This window comes from Accipiter gentilis, chromosome 33 (assembly GCF_929443795.1).
Source record: "Accipiter gentilis chromosome 33, bAccGen1.1, whole genome shotgun sequence".
Taxonomy (NCBI): Eukaryota; Metazoa; Chordata; class Aves; order Accipitriformes; family Accipitridae; genus Astur; species Astur gentilis.
In genome coordinates this window covers 12,528,210-12,545,528 of record NC_064912.1, presented here as the reverse complement: position 1 = coordinate 12,545,528, position 17,319 = coordinate 12,528,210, and the positions used below count along the sequence as shown (strand labels likewise).

The following is a 17,319-nucleotide window of genomic DNA, read 5'->3' as shown; positions in this document are numbered from 1 at the left end:
AAGTTTACAAAAATAAAATATATGTTATTTGGTATATTTCCCATGTAGAGCTTCTTCACCCCTTAGCAACTGTTACAGTGTTTTTCAGCATTTTACTGGGAGGTAGTTATGAGGTGTCTACAGATATTAGATTAAGTAATATAAACCTAGAACCACTCACAAATATTTCCAAATCAGTCCAAGAGTTACATTCCTCAAATGACAGGAGCATGATGTATTAATGCAATTACACTAAATTACATTCATACAATTTCTTTCACCTCATAGATTCCCAAGGCAAATTACAAGCTGAATGAATATTCCACTTTCACTATGCACATGTCATTTAACAATAGGTTAAACACATTACATAAGGTGATTTCTATTTCTTGACTGGTGACTATGGATATCCCTATCACAAGCGTTCAGGGAAAATGATCTCAGGCATTTACAAGGGCAGCAAATCACACTTATTTAATTTAAAAGTAAGCATTCACAAGTGTTTAGTGTATTTTTGTTATTTCATTGTATACACAATTCATGTCAGCACTCAAGGAATGAGAAGCATATATCAGAGAACAATCAAGAACTTATGATGACCTAAAATACAGCTTGTCAACCTGGGGAGGTAACTTCAGGTGTTAGAAGAGTTAAGATTGAAAATGGGAAGAATAAAACAATAAGAGAGGAGCATTCCATTACAGTCCTCTATAAGGCAATGAGACTCAAGCAAAGTGAAATGCTCAAGTCCCAGGGTTTAAAACTGCTTTTAGTGGTAACCTGACAATCTGGAAGGGATATCTTCTTACTTTTTAATACTTCTCCCATTCCTCTCCCTGCCAAGTTGGATGGCAGCTGGAAAGTTACTAACAATATTTTATTTAAGAAAGTAAAAATGACCAGACAGATGTTTTTGCAATCTCTAATGTAGGGCTTGAAAATAAAATGGTTGTTGGAGGCTGGTTGTAAATAGAGTTACATGATCCTTGTGCATTTCATCCTGCCAGCCAGTGCACGTGTTCTGGATCTCTAGTGCCTCCAATCTCACTGCAAAAGTGACACCAAAATTTGCTGGAGTCTGAATGCAGTTCAACAGACTAGACCCATAAATCATTCGATGTTCATGCTTTATCCTTAAAATTTCAGAGAAAAAAAGGAATCATCTTGTTGAAGCCTCTTAGAAAACAAAGCACACTTTTAAAAGACTGAATCCTTATGTGATTCACATACAAAAGTTCAAACTAATGGCAACAGTCCACAGGCATTAAAGGAAATAACAGCAATCAATGCTATTTTTAAAGGGAAGAGTGGGGGCGAGGGGTTAACATATGTGGAATTAGCTCCGGGCAAAATGAGAAGCCATTGCATCTAAAATCAAATGCATTCTCTGAAATAGACACCAGAGACCAGATTCCCATGTAGACTCCTGCAGTCCAAGAGTTTCAGCAGAATTTGGCCTTCCTCTTAACTTAGCTTCATTAGGTCATATCATGCCATCAGTTTTTATGTTGGATGCCCTACTTACTTCACATCAGTTGTTGGCACTATGTAGGCAATTTTCCGAATTGGAGGGGGAGAAAAGGGTGGTGTATGCACAGGGGAGAGGAATTTTTTTCCCATGTAGAATAAAAGCCATTTCTTAGAAGAGTTTGAGGGGGGAAAGTGATATTTGTATCCCTTCTACCAGATGTCACCAGTGGCAACAAGACCCAGTATTAAATATCTATCCATCAAATTCTTGAAATTTTTCAGCGTCAGCTGGTCAACAACCCATTCAGAAAAGTGGGAAAGCTGAAATCTTCCACAGCCATTCTTAACCAACCGTTCTTCCCCTCGCAAGAATTATCTGTGTCTGAAACTTTTTCATGGGAGGACAGACATACAGAATTTTTAAAAAGAAAAAAACCTTGTAGCAATAATTTTTCTTAGGTTTATATGCAGTAAGTGAAATAACACCCCCTCCAGACACAGTGTCTTTTCCAATAGTCATTTGTCGCTTTTTCATCAGCTGTTGTCAATGTCGAATGAACTAAGGTCTCATAGGCACCCCATTTGCCACTTTTTGTGCCTCACACTATGATTTATTAGTGTTTGGCTTCAGTGCTTGGCTAGGTTTGCCTTCCATCTTAGAGGGAAATCCTTTAGAAAAAAGATGCCTTAATACTCTCTCTGACATTAAGACAGTCTCTGCACTGTCATTGCTTACTGTGCCACCACCTCAAGCTGTGATGCCAATTGCACTGTCATCCCTTGCCATCCCTTACCCCTGACCATAATGCTATCTTGTGCTGTCATCCATATGACTTGTCTTTCACTGTTTGCTGCCTCAAGCCACAAGTGAGATCCAAGCTGACAGGCTTCTCACTCAGGCTATGATGTTCATGGAAGAAAACTGAGATGATCAAATTCTTTCTATGCTATTTAAAAAAAAAAAAAAGGAACTAGCACAAAGGAACACTTGGAAACAGCACTGGCCAAAAAATTAAAAAAAAAAAATAATCACTTATCTAAAAGAGATCAGAAGGTAGGCTACAAAATTGCAAAGACACTCTTCACGTATTGTTCCCTGCAGTGATGCTGCTATCAAAATTTTTCTCTCTACTCTGAAAGCAAAGATCTTTCATGTAGGGCTCAGGGGCTTTTGTCTCAGAGACAGCTGGGTAGATCACAACCCCTTTGCTTCATACATACGCGACTAAACAGGATGTCAGAACCTTGCAGAATTATAAGATTTTCCCTGGAAACATACCAGACAAAATACCCTCCCCTAGCCAACTGTTCCAATGGATTGACATAATATTATTTTACCTCCTGTAGCACCAAATTCACTGTGTGTGGGTTTTTTTCAAAACAACGGACCAGACATTCTGTGAGACAACATGATTATTATTTTCCCTAAATGGTTTGCTACACAAACAATATTTGAACAGGATTTTTTTTTTTTTTTTTTGCTTAGCAGTCTAATGATGAAATTCTATCACATGTAGTGTATACAGATAAGATAACAAGTTATCACATTTAAACATTCATTAAAGGCATCTCTTCAGAAGTTAGGAGTGCTTCATTTCATCTGACTCCTTGGATCAAGCATATCAGAGAGTGGGGTTTTTTTCCTGCCCTACATCATATGGAGAAGTTGGTATTTTCCGCTTAAATCAGAAGAAATTTAATATGACTCTGTCCTTTTTGCCTATCTGGCCACTTATCTTGTTTCGTTTGCAAATATCATATGTATTCTCTTGAGATAAAAATAGTGCAAGATGATTAGTTAGGCAAGTTCATTTGACACCATTCCCCCTTCGTGACGCTGAAATCTAAAATCTGTATATGGTATACAACTTAAAGTATATATATGCAAGCTCAGCTCTGCTGGAGACACACAGCAAGTACGTTCCTCCCAACCAGATTGCTTCCCTATCCAGTCAAGAAGACCACAAAGGTAAGCTGATTAGATCCTCTGCTTTGAGAAAAAGAAACACAAAAGCAAAATGCTCCCTAAATGGAAAGCACCTATGCAATTAAAATATCTATTCTTGTATCAGCTTCCAGTATGTTGTATCTTTACAGGCTAACATAGAATAGAATCAGCATTCAGATCACAGGATGGAAAAAGACAGGAACGATGCCCCTTATAAAAAATTCTGCAATTTTTAGGTTTTCCTTCATCTCTTCCCCATTTTTAATCCTGTCAGCAGTGGGAATTAGGTCAATGGCAGAGCTCCAAATTATCTTGCCTAGTACTGAGAGGGGGAAGTACTTTGCACAAGAAGCCACTGGGACAAAATAATTGCAAGCAAAACAAAAGTAACTCATCAGTTTTAGCCGGAGAAGTACCCATTGCCACAAGCGTGAATTTGTCCCATTGTCTCCTTACCCCTTCTGAGATATTCAGAAAGGGACTGAAATGATTGACAATTTCATCTGCTGCAAACCAACAGGTACAGAGGCAGCCAGTCCATATTTTAGGCAAAGTTTAAACCTGTGTGTAGATCTCAAACCAGCACACAGACTATAAATGGCTATCAGCATTGGTTCCCTTTTCATGAATGCTGCTTTCCATGCTTAGACAGGAAGAATTATGTTGTTGAAGATCAGTTAGGGATCCACGAAAAGATATTTCTGTTCTCTTGTGGCTTTCAAGAATAACTTTTCTATGCCTTAGTTCCCCTTCCTTCATTAACATAAAGGTACTTTACAGTAATGTCACAAGTTTTAAATTGTAACCAGTCTGCACTGATGTGTGCAGTGTACCAAACTGTAAATGCATCAATGCTATGTTCACACCAAAAAATTTACTAGAAATTCAGGCCTTGTAGCATTTTCTTAAGCAATATATATTACGCTGGCAAGCTGTTGCAGCTGTTGGTAGCTGAATGGGACAAAGAGTCTCTTTTGTCAAATGCTGCTGTATCAGAAGAAAACACCTCCTCCACTCTACAAGGAATGACTTTAAGTCTCAATACCTCTGTTCTAAGCACATTAACATACTGAGATGCCAAAATCTGGACAAAAATCTGGTTTATTATCACCTACATGGAATTAAAAAAAACCCCACAACATACTTTAGAAAACTTTTTTATAAAGCTATCATGAAATGTAGTCTTTTAATGATGCAGCAGCCCAGCAAGCCAAATTTATAGCAGTTACATTTGTTGCAACTAAATAGAGGAGGAACTTACACTCCAAATTTAGATTTCCTTGAAATGAGTAAAATTATTATTATTTATTCTACACTATTACTTTCATTCTTTGAAAAGATCACTACATTTATTGATAATAATACTAGATTTTTTAAATTCCAATTACATTTATTCCAGATATAGTTCTAGGGGACATACTGAGCCTTATCTTTTACGTATGCTGTAAATATATGCCAATTTTAATTGAGTAATAACCCACCTCCAGGAAAACCCACACAGAAGTCATGAAGTTTTGTGGTGCTAGACACCTTTGATTCGTTCTCCCAGTGCAGTACAGGCATCAGATCTTCCTGAAGCCCCACACTGCCGCATGCAGAATTCCTCCCTCATTACCCAGCTTTAAGTGGAAGCACCTGCTGCAGACATCTGTTACAGTACGCTCGGCTTACAATTAGATGAATAATGTCTCCCCTATCATATACTGTCACAGCAGCAACTTCAAATAGAGCCATAAAAGAGGTAGAGAAGTCATTTTAATGACTAAGTAGCTCACATTTAATTTATTTTACAGTTCAACAATGGCCATCACTGACATCCTTTCTGCTAAAGATATTGAATCTGCTCTCTCCAGCTGCCAGGGTAAGGAATGGTCTCTCTGCAGCCAGAAGATGCGTATCATTTTTATGTCTTAAGATGACATGCCTATCATTTTCCCTTTAGATTCCTTTTCCGTGAGATCTCTTTCTAGCTATGTTACAGTATAGCCCCTTGAATTCAGAAATTCTCACAAGTGGTTATTTGGTGGGTAACGCTCCCCAAAACACAGAGCAGCAATTAAAGGGCCACAGTTTCAGTTAGGGCTGGCTTAACTCTAAACTCTGTAAATTTTTAAACCTGTTGAAGTTTTATATTTAAATAGTTAGCCTTTGCCTTCAAAATGTCAAAAAAAGCCTCAGCCTGCAGAATCAAAGTGTCATTTGTGAAGCAATGACCAGTCTCATTTCTCTTAAAGAGTTCTGCAGTAAGATCAAGCCAATTTTCCAAATGCTCAAAGAGCTAGTTTGACTGTGAATTACTTACTTTTCTACCAAATTCTTCACCAAAGCAAGGACTAAGTGAAAATGAAGTAAGAATTATAGGAGTTGGCCTGTAAGCAACAGTAGCACCCTCTAAATATTTATTATTAATTGCATGTGACACAGTGCATAAATCCTGATTTAGCAGAATGTGCACTGTAACAGAAAACTTCAAACTGGCTGAAAGGATATATGACCACAGGCACAGAGTGATTAAAAAGGGAAATTATCCACTGTATTTTCTTTTTTGCTACACCGGGGAGCAGGCTGATGCTTAAGAAAACATATACATATTCCCAAGGAATACATACAGTAGTAGCAACTTCAAGGGAAAATATTTAAACAACTTCTGTTCCTTCCAGCTGATGATTCCTTCAACTACAAGTCCTTCTTCTCCACGGTTGGTTTATCCAGCAAAACTCCTGATCAGATAAAGAAAGTTTTTGGAATCCTTGATCAGGACAAGAGTGGTTTCATTGAAGAAGAAGAGCTTCAGTAAGTACTGTTCAGCTGCTGTACTCCTTTAAAAAATGTAAACCTTTGAACTTGCTTGGTGTCCTAGAAGAAACTTGCTGTTGTTTTAAAAATAAAATACAATTCCTTGTCTCTCCTTGAATCTGTATGCATTTCTTCAGATGATAAGAGCAGGCATTACCTTATGGTTTTTTTGGCATGGGTTTAAGAAAACCGGAAACACCGGTATGACATTTCAGAGAATAAAACTCAAGCACAGTACTCTACCCTGTTCTATTTCAGGCTGTTTCTAAAGAATTTCTCTTCGAGTGCTAGAGTCCTCACCTCCGCGGAGACCAAGGCTTTTCTGGCTGCAGGTGACACTGATGGTGATGGCAAAATTGGAGTGGAAGGTAAGACTTTTAGAAACTTCATAAAAATTATGTTTTAAAATGAATGCATTTAGGGCTGCATTTAAAATGTAGCATGAAGAATACATCCAAGTACTTTGGCCTGGTACTTTCTGCCACAATTTTTATACTAGTGAACACTCCTTTATTTTCATAGCTTTATTCACATTTGGTCTCTGTTGCAAGCAACAGTATATTTAGGCCCAATGTAGAGCCTGTTCTTCCAATCAATAACAACCGCTTTGGGGTTAATTCTGCTGTGTGTCTGATCCATAGATTCAACATGCAAGATTTTTAAAACATCCTGAACACTTACTCATTCTTTACATTTCCACTTCAGCAGTGGATGCTCTGCACTTCTGGCCATATGACACTTTCATTTCTAAACACACCTCCACCTACATAAACTTATTTCTTCATCTACCACTATCAAACATTGGTCAGTATTACTGAGTGGTTAATTCATTAATGTAAAATAAGACTGGTATTGTTTTTCAAGGCTAGAACTGCTGCAATGCAGCACAGGGCAGTCCTTTTACAAGAAACTAAATCAAATTCCTAAAGAAAACCTCACAGGGATGATGTGAACTGGCCAGGATATTTCTTTTAGAAATCGCAGCAAAGGAAAATAGGACATTATGCATCATATATTAGAGATTAAGTCACTGAAAACAGGGCTGTCTCAGCTGAACTAGGACAGGTGGCAATAACTCTAACAGACACACGTGCTAATCTTAGCCAGAGTTTGGGAGGAGAGAGAGATACACTGTTGGAGGAATTTGCTTTAGCAGCAGCTTTTGCAGCTTCTGTTTATGAGCCCCAAATAGGGCATTGTATTACGCAGATCTTAGCCCTTAACCATTGAATCTCCCATTCTGAAATTACATCACTACTGAAATTTTTTCTTTGGAATAACAAAACCAAAAAATGCCTCAAATTGGAAGCTACAGGCTCGACCTAATTCACTCTCTGCTTCCTTGGCTATTATCAGAGTTGGTAATGGGTTAAAGATAGTTTACCTTATCTCAGGATTTCCCACAAATATGAATTTACAGACGCACTCCTCCTCTCTGCACTTACTCTTTTTAAGGAGTGAAAAATCTGTTACGCCCCCAGAATCTCAGTTTAGCAGTAGCTTGTGCAGTGTTATAATAACTTTGGGAGCCCTCCATGGCTAGGAGTTCAAGTCATTTTTATCTATCTTTTCTAAAGATGTTAAAAAACACTTTCATCTAGTTTTATTCTCTGCCTTTCTCATTTTCTTCCGTGACAGAATTCCAATCTCTGGTGAAGGCATAAACAGCATTAGACCAAAGGCAACCTTGGACTGACTCTTCCAATTACCTCGTCCAACAAGCACTTCACATTCAGCATGTGTTTGTACATTTTTATATTGTTTCAGGCGTTAACAATTCCCCATACATCAAGTTCACACACCGGATTGCTGAGAAATCTTGAAATGTACAGATGTTTTGGTCGTGTGGTGTTGTTACATTTCCACTGTAAAGAAGGCACTTTGTGATTTTTCAACCGCTCATCATGTTGAAATTCTGGCTGGAAGAGGGGAGGAAAATAATTTAAAAAAAAAACAAAACAAACAAACAAACAAAAACAACTTTGGGGAAAAAAGCTGCTTTTTAAATTTTGTTTAGGTTTTCCATCCTCATACTTGACCATGCTGACTCACCAGACACAGTTTTGATGATCTTAAACAATATGACATCTTTTAAGGCTTAACTGTACTGATTTCACTGAGTTTTATTTCTGCTTAATTCTCTGATCCTTGAGGAAAAGCAATGCTAACAAGATAGCTAAAAATACTTTGTATTAAGTCCCAACCCTGAGAATATGAGAAAAAAAATTAAGAGGAGTTGACACATAGTTCAAAGCATGGAATAAGTTTGTGGTTAATTTTACAAAATTAAGTACTAGGCTACAGCATGTATCATCAGAAAGTGTTTATGGCCTAAAATGTAACTCTCCCTTAAGAAGATTTATCTTCCCTGAAATCTAAGGCAGCTGTGAGATAGAAGAGAAGGGTCTAATCCCAACTCTGACACTGTCACAAGTCACAGTCCCCTGACAACATGGCATGGCCACAAGCCTGGAGGTTTTTCTGTGAATCATGAACATGTTGCTTATTACCTCTTAATATGTACAAAACAATAATACCTTGCCACATTTGTGAATTTCTGTGTCTCCTACAGATGAAACCATAGCCAGTCTTGCTGTTTGATTACCTTAAAGCTCTGTTACGTTGCTAAATAACGGCCATTACTCAATTCTTTCATTTATTATATGAATAATCATCTATATTATCCATAATATTAGCAATTTTCTTAAGTCTGAAAATTATTAAGAACTAGTATTTCCTTTGATAAGTGTATAACAGGATTTAGAGCTAGTTACAGCATTGTCTTCATTAATGGACAAAGTAAATAATGTTCATGGTTAAATGCAGAGCTCAACAGACTGAGTAGATGAGGTGCATTTCTGGCTGAGTGGGTTGGAAATTTCCCCACCAACATTTAGTTGTTTCCCTTCCCATCTACCATGACGTGGTTCCAGCTCACAAGCAGACTGTCATTTTAATACTCTCTGCTGAAACTGGATGATAATTATAACATAATTTGGCAGCTGTTTCGAAGAATGGCAGAAACAAAGCCTTCTGGAACTTTTATGTAACATTCAATGTTGGCATTTCCATGAATTGCGAGATGATTATGTGAGGCAAATACAGCTCACTCATACGCAGGCATGTAAGAGAGCTATTCGGCAGATTTAAGACGGCTAATGCAAAAGAGGAATTCTAGCAATCAGACTCACTGAAGCCTTGGCAGAATTATAATGAATATAAAACCTAATTCTATCCTTACCGCCTTTGATGTTAAATCTGGGCTTAAATTATAGCTGCTGTTAATTGCAGCACTGAAATATTTTGCATAATGATGAGACTCTGTTGGTTCCTTTTACCTTATTCATTTTCCTATCTGCTGAAGAAAAAATCCCAAAGCAATCCAGATCTGCAGTAATACACAGATGTAATATATACATTACCTCCTCACACTGCTAATCACTAAAATATCATGTCACTAGTTCACAAGCAGATGGCACACACAATACCATAAGTGACAGACCTGATACGGCATTCCTTGCGCATCTGAAAGTCTCGTGGAATGCAAGAAATGCAAGACTACATAGTGGCCTATCCTATATTTCAGAGATGCTAAACAACTGAACATCACTGCCTTCTGTGGCTACAAGGGGGAATTAAGTACTTCTGAGAATCAGGCGATTCTTGTGTATGTTGCAACTTGATGTAAAATTTAGATAATATTGTTCATGAGAAAATCTGTTCTTCTTAAACAGTAAATTGTGGCAAGAAAGTAAGTTTTAAATCTTATTAAAACCATCCAGCCATTTAATTAGAAGGAATTACAATAAAACTCAAAAAAATCCCTGATTTCAAACAAAGCCCATAGACCGTTCAGCAAAAACGCCTAGGCCCTATTAAGTCTTCTATTGGAACTAGGATCCACACTTGTAGAGCTAACCAAACCAGAAGAGAATATTTTCTACCTAAAAGAAACAAATTCCAAAATGTAAAGTTTTCTTGGAAGGTTAATTTCAATGAATTCAAGTTCAGCCAGTGGCAGCCTTCAATTTTCTTAGAGAATAGCATATTCCCTAAGTGTTCTCTGAACTTGACAATGTCATTGCACTAGAGAAAACCTTTGATTGCAAGATGTCCATGTGGATGCCATCTGAAGTAGTAAAGAGACAAATGGTGATATCACAATGTTACCACAATTAAGGTATAGAATCACAGAGTAATTCATGCTGGAAAGAATCTGAGGTCTCTGGTGCAATCGCTTCCTCAGAAGGCCAACTTAGGGCACATTGCTCTAAGCTGAGTTGGAGTACCTTCAAGGATGGAGGTTCTATAACATCTCAGGGCAATCTAATAAGTAAGGATTAAATCCTCTACATCAACCTTTTATGAATGAAGTACACAAATAAAACACTGCTGAGTACAGAGTTAAAAACCAAAATTCTGTTAGAAATTGTTTATGCTACATCAAATCAGAAAAGATCTAACAACACCCTGCATTATCACACTGATAACCTGTTCTCAGGTTTTGAGTAAGACTGTCCTACTTGGTGTAATACTCAGTATAATACTGCTTCATAATTCTCAGGATAAAGGAAATGGGTTTTATATGGTTTACCTTTACTTAAGACAATTAAACAGCAACCCAAAATGTGAATGGCTGATCTGAGTTCCACTGAGCCCAAAGACTGTAAGCTCTCAGACACACCTCATTCCCCTCATTACCCCATATGAGAAGTTTAATTTCTAATCCTCTCAATACTTTTTGTAAAATAAAGAAGTAATACGATCTCTTTAAAGTGGGAACTAAACACAAAGAAATTCATTGTCCTACACAAGCTCTCAGAAAACAGGTATAGAAGACCAGGGTGTTGAGTCCCATATCCCAAACCCACCCTAGTGCTGTAGCCACTGAATCCATCATCTCTCTTAAACCAAAATTTTGAGTTGTCCTGATAAAGGAGCAGAGTCATGTAGAAGATAAAATCTCCTGGTATTTAGGGGAAGCTGGCTGCCTCCTAACTTCATGTTCCTTTGGAAATCCCAACTTAGAGCCATTTGTAAACTTCAGATTCAATTTCAGCTCTCCAACTGTTCAAATCTCACAGTCATCTTCTAACAAGTAAGAGAGCACAGAAAGGGCAAGGGGATGTCAGAACATTCATTGCACACATAGACTGGTAAAGTTTCTTCTTTGAGTTAGCAGCCAGCCCATGTGGAAAATCTTTGATGCAGCATCATCAGAGGCGCCTGGAGCTCTTCACACAAACAGTGTGGGCAGAGGGGGCCAAGGCTGGATTCATTTCCTGGAATGAGTTACTGAAATAGATACATCTTGATTAAATCCCTGAACAGACATGTACCTAACATTTTCGTGCTTAATTTCTCATATATTTTTAAAACACTTTAATAAATGGATGCTGTGGAATATGAACTAATTTAAAGTCCTCACATTTTATGAAACTTAATTTGCATATTACTTTTGCTTGCAAGCACAGAAAGATACCATTACATTGATATGGACTTTCTGGTACACTTTCTATACTGAAGGTCTATAGGGCACACTATCTAGCAGTTGGGATATGGCTGCTACATTACTTTTGATTTGCTTATCAGCATATCCTACACTCAGGAAAACAAGATAATCAGAGTTTTTGTATATCAAGCTCCAGAAAAGAAAATCAGATCACCACATTAGTTACAATATGAAAAGAAGGTATCCCTAGACAATGCCTTCCCCTGCAGTTACAAAGATATTATTGACCCTAAGTTCAAAGGGGAACTTATGTCAATGTAGAATATGCAGATATTTACTCAAAGGGAATCACAGCAGTTTCATCACAACTAGGTATTAATCAGCAGGCACTTCCTAGATACTAACTTTCTGCTCTAACTCCCACACTTCCAGAACAAACTGATCTTATATTTGCAATGATGTCCCTAACCGACTGTAATATTTAGCCAGCATAAACACAGTAAAACCTGGTTTTGTTAGACAGATGAAATAACCTGTTTGTCCTAATCATCGTTAAAGGAAACTCCTCTGCAATTATTTATGAGCTTTCAGTTTAGTCTGCTTATATTACAGTCTTTCGAGTGATTTGGTGGACTAGACTTTTTTTCTTTCAAATATCTGTTCCTTCCTCTTCCTTTCTCATGAACGCCCACCTGCCTGTTAACCTGTTCTCATTCTCAGTTCCTTGGTTTTCTCTCACCCTAAGTAGCCCCGGAGAGATTTCACGGCTGGACTTAATTGTCTTTGGTGCCATCTACAGGCAAGCTCTGGTTTGCCACAGAAATACTCAAAAACTTATCGATAAATGCTTTGTAATTTCAATGTGGTCTTCTCACCAGGATTATTTCTTGAATGTTCAATAATTCCGACACAATTACCAGATTCTCTATGATCCCAGGCCATACTCTGAATTACTTCCTAGGAATCTGAAACAAAGGCAAAGCTAGATTCCCAAACGGAAAGACTGGATCATTTAGTTTATTTATCTACCAGTTCAGGATGAAATGCCTTTAAAAGCAACTTGCTCAGCTGATCTTATATAGTCCAGAAAACTTTGCTTTCACAATGTTCAATTTACCACACAGCATGTGTTTAGAATAATATAGTTAGCATTATCCTAAGCATTCTTCTCTTGAAGAAACAAGGGAAACTAAGATGTGTAAGATGAGGTTTTGTCTGTATTTTCATTTATATGATTTTTGAAAGAAATGACAGCAGCTTTATGTTACATTGACCAAGTGTTAGGCCTTATTTTAAATGTAATGGCATTACGCAAATATTATTTAAATCTACAATGATACTCTGTGCATGTTTATGTATGTGTGGGTCTGAAATGTTCTCCCAATGGCTTTTTATTACACTATTGGCCAATTTCAGCCATTCTCAAGGCCATTAAGTTCCAACAGATTTCATGAGATAGCCAAGCAGAGGATCCTATTAATAACCAGTAAGAGAAAAGCTGCAGCTTGAGCTTAGCTACTGTTTGAATCCTTACAAAAGTTTATTTTTTCATTACAGAAAGAAAGAATCAAATGTCACAGATTTTACTGCTCATTTTCAGACCTTACCATTAATTGATGCATAGACCTGTCTGCTGCTGAATAACTGACAACCTTCATTCTATAAATGGACACAATTAGTATGATGATTTAAAATGTGCACCATGCAATGAGTTAATACTCAGCAAATGTCTTGAATATTAGATTTTTATAGTCTGAAGTACATATTTCAGCAATTGGTTTATATATCAGCTTATTAAAAATACTTTGGGCTGATGTAAAATTAAAAGTTTTACCTGTGAGATACTACTTGTTAGTCAGATATATCTATTACAAAGGTATCAGTATTAGTATTATTTGAAGACTATTAGGGCAATTGCAGGAGTAATGTTTCATGAGTTAATTGCTATCAGGATCGGGCCCTTAAAAGACAAAGCCTATCACGAAGATGTCCATTTGTTGCTATCATTAAGCAATAAAAAAAATATTATATTTTTTCATTCACAGATCAAAAATCATTCACTTGACTAAAAACAGATGCAAGCTGAGAGGATTTACTTTGTATGCCACTAAACCTTATATATTGTCTAAAACACCATGCACATTCCTTTGGGATATAAATATCAGTCTGATTAGCTAGCAGATCTTGTCAGCCACAGTAACTTAGCCCGTGGGGTATCTGAGCCATCACGTGGCTCTAGGACTTCTGTAAAAGGTCGAGAGGACTTAACTAAGGTCTATATAAGTCATTATCTCTGTCATTTGAAAAAGAATTAAGCCAAGAGGACTCTACAGATATTTTACCTCACAGTTTTTTCTGTTCTTGGCTTGGGGAAAACTAAGTGGCAAGGTGAGTTCAGTCTTTTCTCTAGAGCTTTGGAAGACATCACAATAATCCACACAAAAAAATGCATGGAAATAACCAAAGATCCTCAAATGCCGTGCAGTTCTACAAATACGCTTGGTTTTGTCCTCAGCTTATGCACCTGAACACTTAACTGGAGATAACAGCAAGCCAGCTGCACTCACTACATGTATCTGAACTAAAGGATGGAACAGTTGGCTCCTGCAGGGCAGCTCCCTGGTTTGCCCCGGGACCTAGGTTGCAACTGCCCCACTAATCAAACCTGGCTGTCCTCATGGGGCAGCATCAAAGGCTGACAGACCAAGATCAATATGAACTCTACCCAGTATTATTTTTCATTTTACAGTAGCTTTGACATGGCTCTTTCTGGTATCCTGACAGAAGCTGAAATTGCTGCTGGTCTACAGAGCTGTCAAGGTAACTTTTGTCTTTTCCATTTATCTATCAAATTGCTTTGTCCTTACTACCCCAATATCCCAATTCCAATGGAAACAGAAAAGGCCAAAAGGATGAACTAGACAATATAATGTTAATTTCCTCTCCAGGGTACATGGTGAGGTGTTCTTGTTACATTTGTTTGCTAATTACAGCCTTGACCGTTTTATCAAAAAGAGGAAAAGGAGGCAAGGTAATGGAATAGATGTGAGTTTTAATCTTTGTCAACCAAGGTACAGGCACCCAACAGCAATTTTAAGTATGAAAAAATCCAGAGGCTGAAATCCTGGGGTTTTTTCAGAGAATAATAATAAAGCTTCTGCTGATTTCAATACAAGCACAATATTTATTATCAAGTTATGTGAAATTATGTTTGAGTGAAGTATCTATTTACAAATGTATGTTCTTGCATGATGAAGACCACAGTCAATATTTATCTTTCTAGGTTTGAGAGATCATTGATGGAAAAATCCCACTAATCTGAAATAAACTCAGGAAAATCAAAGATTGTTGATTTGGGTTTGTAATGACCCTCACTGTACTGCAGAACAGTTTGCTGCTTTTTGACCAAAAAGCTAATTTTTTTTTTTTGTTCCAGATCTTTAACTACTTTTTTTCATCTCTTCCTGCTTATTTCAGCTGCTGATTCATTCAATTACAAAACCTTTTTTGTCAAAGTGGGTCTCAACTCCAAGTCCAAAGACCAGCTCACCAAAGTCTTTGGAATTCTTGACCAGGACAGGAGTGGCTTTATTGAGGAAGATGAACTGAAGTAAGTAAATAAAAAATGAGTTACCAACAGGCTTGTGTTTTATTGTCTAAAAATGCAGGACAAGATCAGAAATACTCCCTTTCCTTCTGTCTTTTTGGATGAGGGACAACTGCGTGTGTGTGCACGCGTGTGCGTGTGTACACTTGTGCTGAAGGAGCTGCAAGACAAACAATGAAGGCAAGGCTGGATCACAACAAGAAAACACTCTGATAGCACTGAAAATACTTGTTTCATGTAGTGGTAACTGACAGACTGTGAAGATAAAAATAGCAGTTCTGCTAGAGTTTGCTTTTTATTACTGCAAGAATTTTTACTAGACTGAATTCAAAGGACTATTTTTCTCTCATCTTTCTTTCTATCACATGAATTCTATTTTTGAGATCATATTCATCTGACTTTGAAGTTAAAAAGTAAGGTTAGAAAAATTCTTCCACTCTTAAGAGTCTACATCTTAGGAGAAAAGAAAGATAACAAGGAGGGAAGAATGAACCCTGCCACTAGGGAATCAGTTTTAATTTTGCCTTTTTAATCCAATGAAACCAAAATGTCATCAAGGATTTTTACATGTTGTAATGCAACATCCTCTTACTTTCTTACCCTTATTCTCACTGAAGTTAGAGGAAGTTTTGCCATTGAATTCAAAATTATTTACAAAGAACTTTTGAAATAGTCTCAAGAATTTAATCAGGCTTGGAATTTTACAGCTATTACCAATACCAAACTCTAAATGCTTTTGGTTACTGAGTATGTCTCACTCATTTGTCCTTTAACCTTTAACAGACTTTTCCTGCAGAATTTCTCAGCCAGTGCCAGAGCTTTGACTGATGCTGAGACCAAGGCATTCCTGGCAGCAGGTGATAGTGATGGAGATGGTAAAATTGGAGTGGATGGTAAGACTGCCTTTATTAAATGGAGTAATACCTGCCTTTGAGAATTCCTAATGGCTAGCTCTAGGCAGCTGCCCTTCTCCATACATTGGATGTTATGCGTCTGATTCTGAGGTGCTCACATCTGCTCTGTACTGTAAAGAGGATCTAATGTAGGAGCCAGTCTATATTCTGCCCTTGGCTACAGGTGGTCAGTCTCTTTTTTCATCTACAGAGGTTTTTTCAGGACTGGAACCTAAACTGATATATTTCTAAAATTTCAGTATATAATTTCACTGCTTTTTACCATTGAACTATAGTAAAATGTGACACTTAAATGCAACACTTCCTTTGTCTTAAGTATCTATTATTATGAGTATACAATGTACTACCTTTAAGGAATGATTATCAGAGGAAGCATCATTATTTTCCCATTTTAACTGTAAAAATTAAGAAAGTACTTTTTTGAACGTGCAATTACAAAATGTGGTCCCATTTTATTATTCTTTTATTTCTTTTTCAGAGTTTCAAGCTCTGGTCAAATCCTAACAAGCAGTCAAATAAAGACCAAGATATCTGTGCCATAAACAATCTCTCCTATTGCAAGCCTACTACTTATTTACACATTTTGTACATGGAAGGTCATGAACAATTGCTGGCAAGTGATTTCATACTGCTGGAAAACATGTGAAGTAGTGCAAGCACGACTTAAACCATGTTCCCCATTATTTTAAACAGAAGGTCTTTATACCACTGGGAGACTGAATTGGAATCCACTCTGCTCATCTGAATTTTTGGCATTAAGGATATAAGTAAAAATATTAAGGGAAGGAGAAATCAAAAGCATCTCTGAGGGGCATTTAATTTTCAATGTTTGCATAAATAGCTAGCACCTGTTGTAAAAAACTGGAATAAATAAAATGTCCAGGTGTAAAACCTGGTTATGGTAACTGGTAGCAGTGGTATTTAATCAAGAGGTGTATTTAATGCTCTGTATATTTTTATGGCATTCTTTATGCAACTGATTGTGTTCCATACACTAATTAAATGGCAGGACCTAGCACTAATTAAGCTGTCAATTTTAATATAAGATCAACTGGATCCAAGATTAATCTAGATTACTGAAATTGCAATACATTCAAAATTCTTCAAGGCATTACTCACCTTCCTGCCCACCTGATGGCACTATTGTTCCACT

At 37.2% G+C, this 17,319-nt stretch overlaps 2 protein-coding genes across 3 annotated transcripts; both read left to right on the top strand.

Moving 5' to 3' along the window:
* The first annotated feature begins 3,344 nt into the window (after window positions 1–3,344).
* LOC126033929 (parvalbumin, thymic) lies at window positions 3,345–8,295 on the top strand. Its single transcript, XM_049791027.1, has 5 exons — window positions 3,345–3,418; window positions 5,191–5,258; window positions 6,058–6,190; window positions 6,452–6,561; window positions 7,832–8,295. The coding sequence occupies exons 2-5, from the start codon at window positions 5,198–5,200 to the stop codon at window positions 7,855–7,857; spliced, it is 330 nt and encodes a 109-aa protein (XP_049646984.1). The 5' UTR covers window positions 3,345–3,418; window positions 5,191–5,197; the 3' UTR covers window positions 7,858–8,295.
* Window positions 8,296–13,962: 5,667 nt separating this feature from the next.
* Window positions 13,963–16,800, top strand: LOC126033953 (parvalbumin beta-like). Of its 2 annotated transcripts, none has more exons than XM_049791072.1 (5): window positions 13,963–14,033; window positions 14,398–14,465; window positions 15,123–15,255; window positions 16,036–16,145; window positions 16,645–16,800. In XM_049791072.1, the coding sequence occupies exons 2-5, from the start codon at window positions 14,405–14,407 to the stop codon at window positions 16,668–16,670; spliced, it is 330 nt and encodes a 109-aa protein (XP_049647029.1). In that variant the 5' UTR covers window positions 13,963–14,033; window positions 14,398–14,404; the 3' UTR covers window positions 16,671–16,800. The 2 variants fall into 2 exon arrangements, with proteins under 2 accessions (XP_049647029.1, XP_049647027.1); XM_049791070.1 differs by having other exon boundaries at window positions 14,395–14,465.
* The last annotated feature ends 519 nt before the right edge of the window (window positions 16,801–17,319 follow it).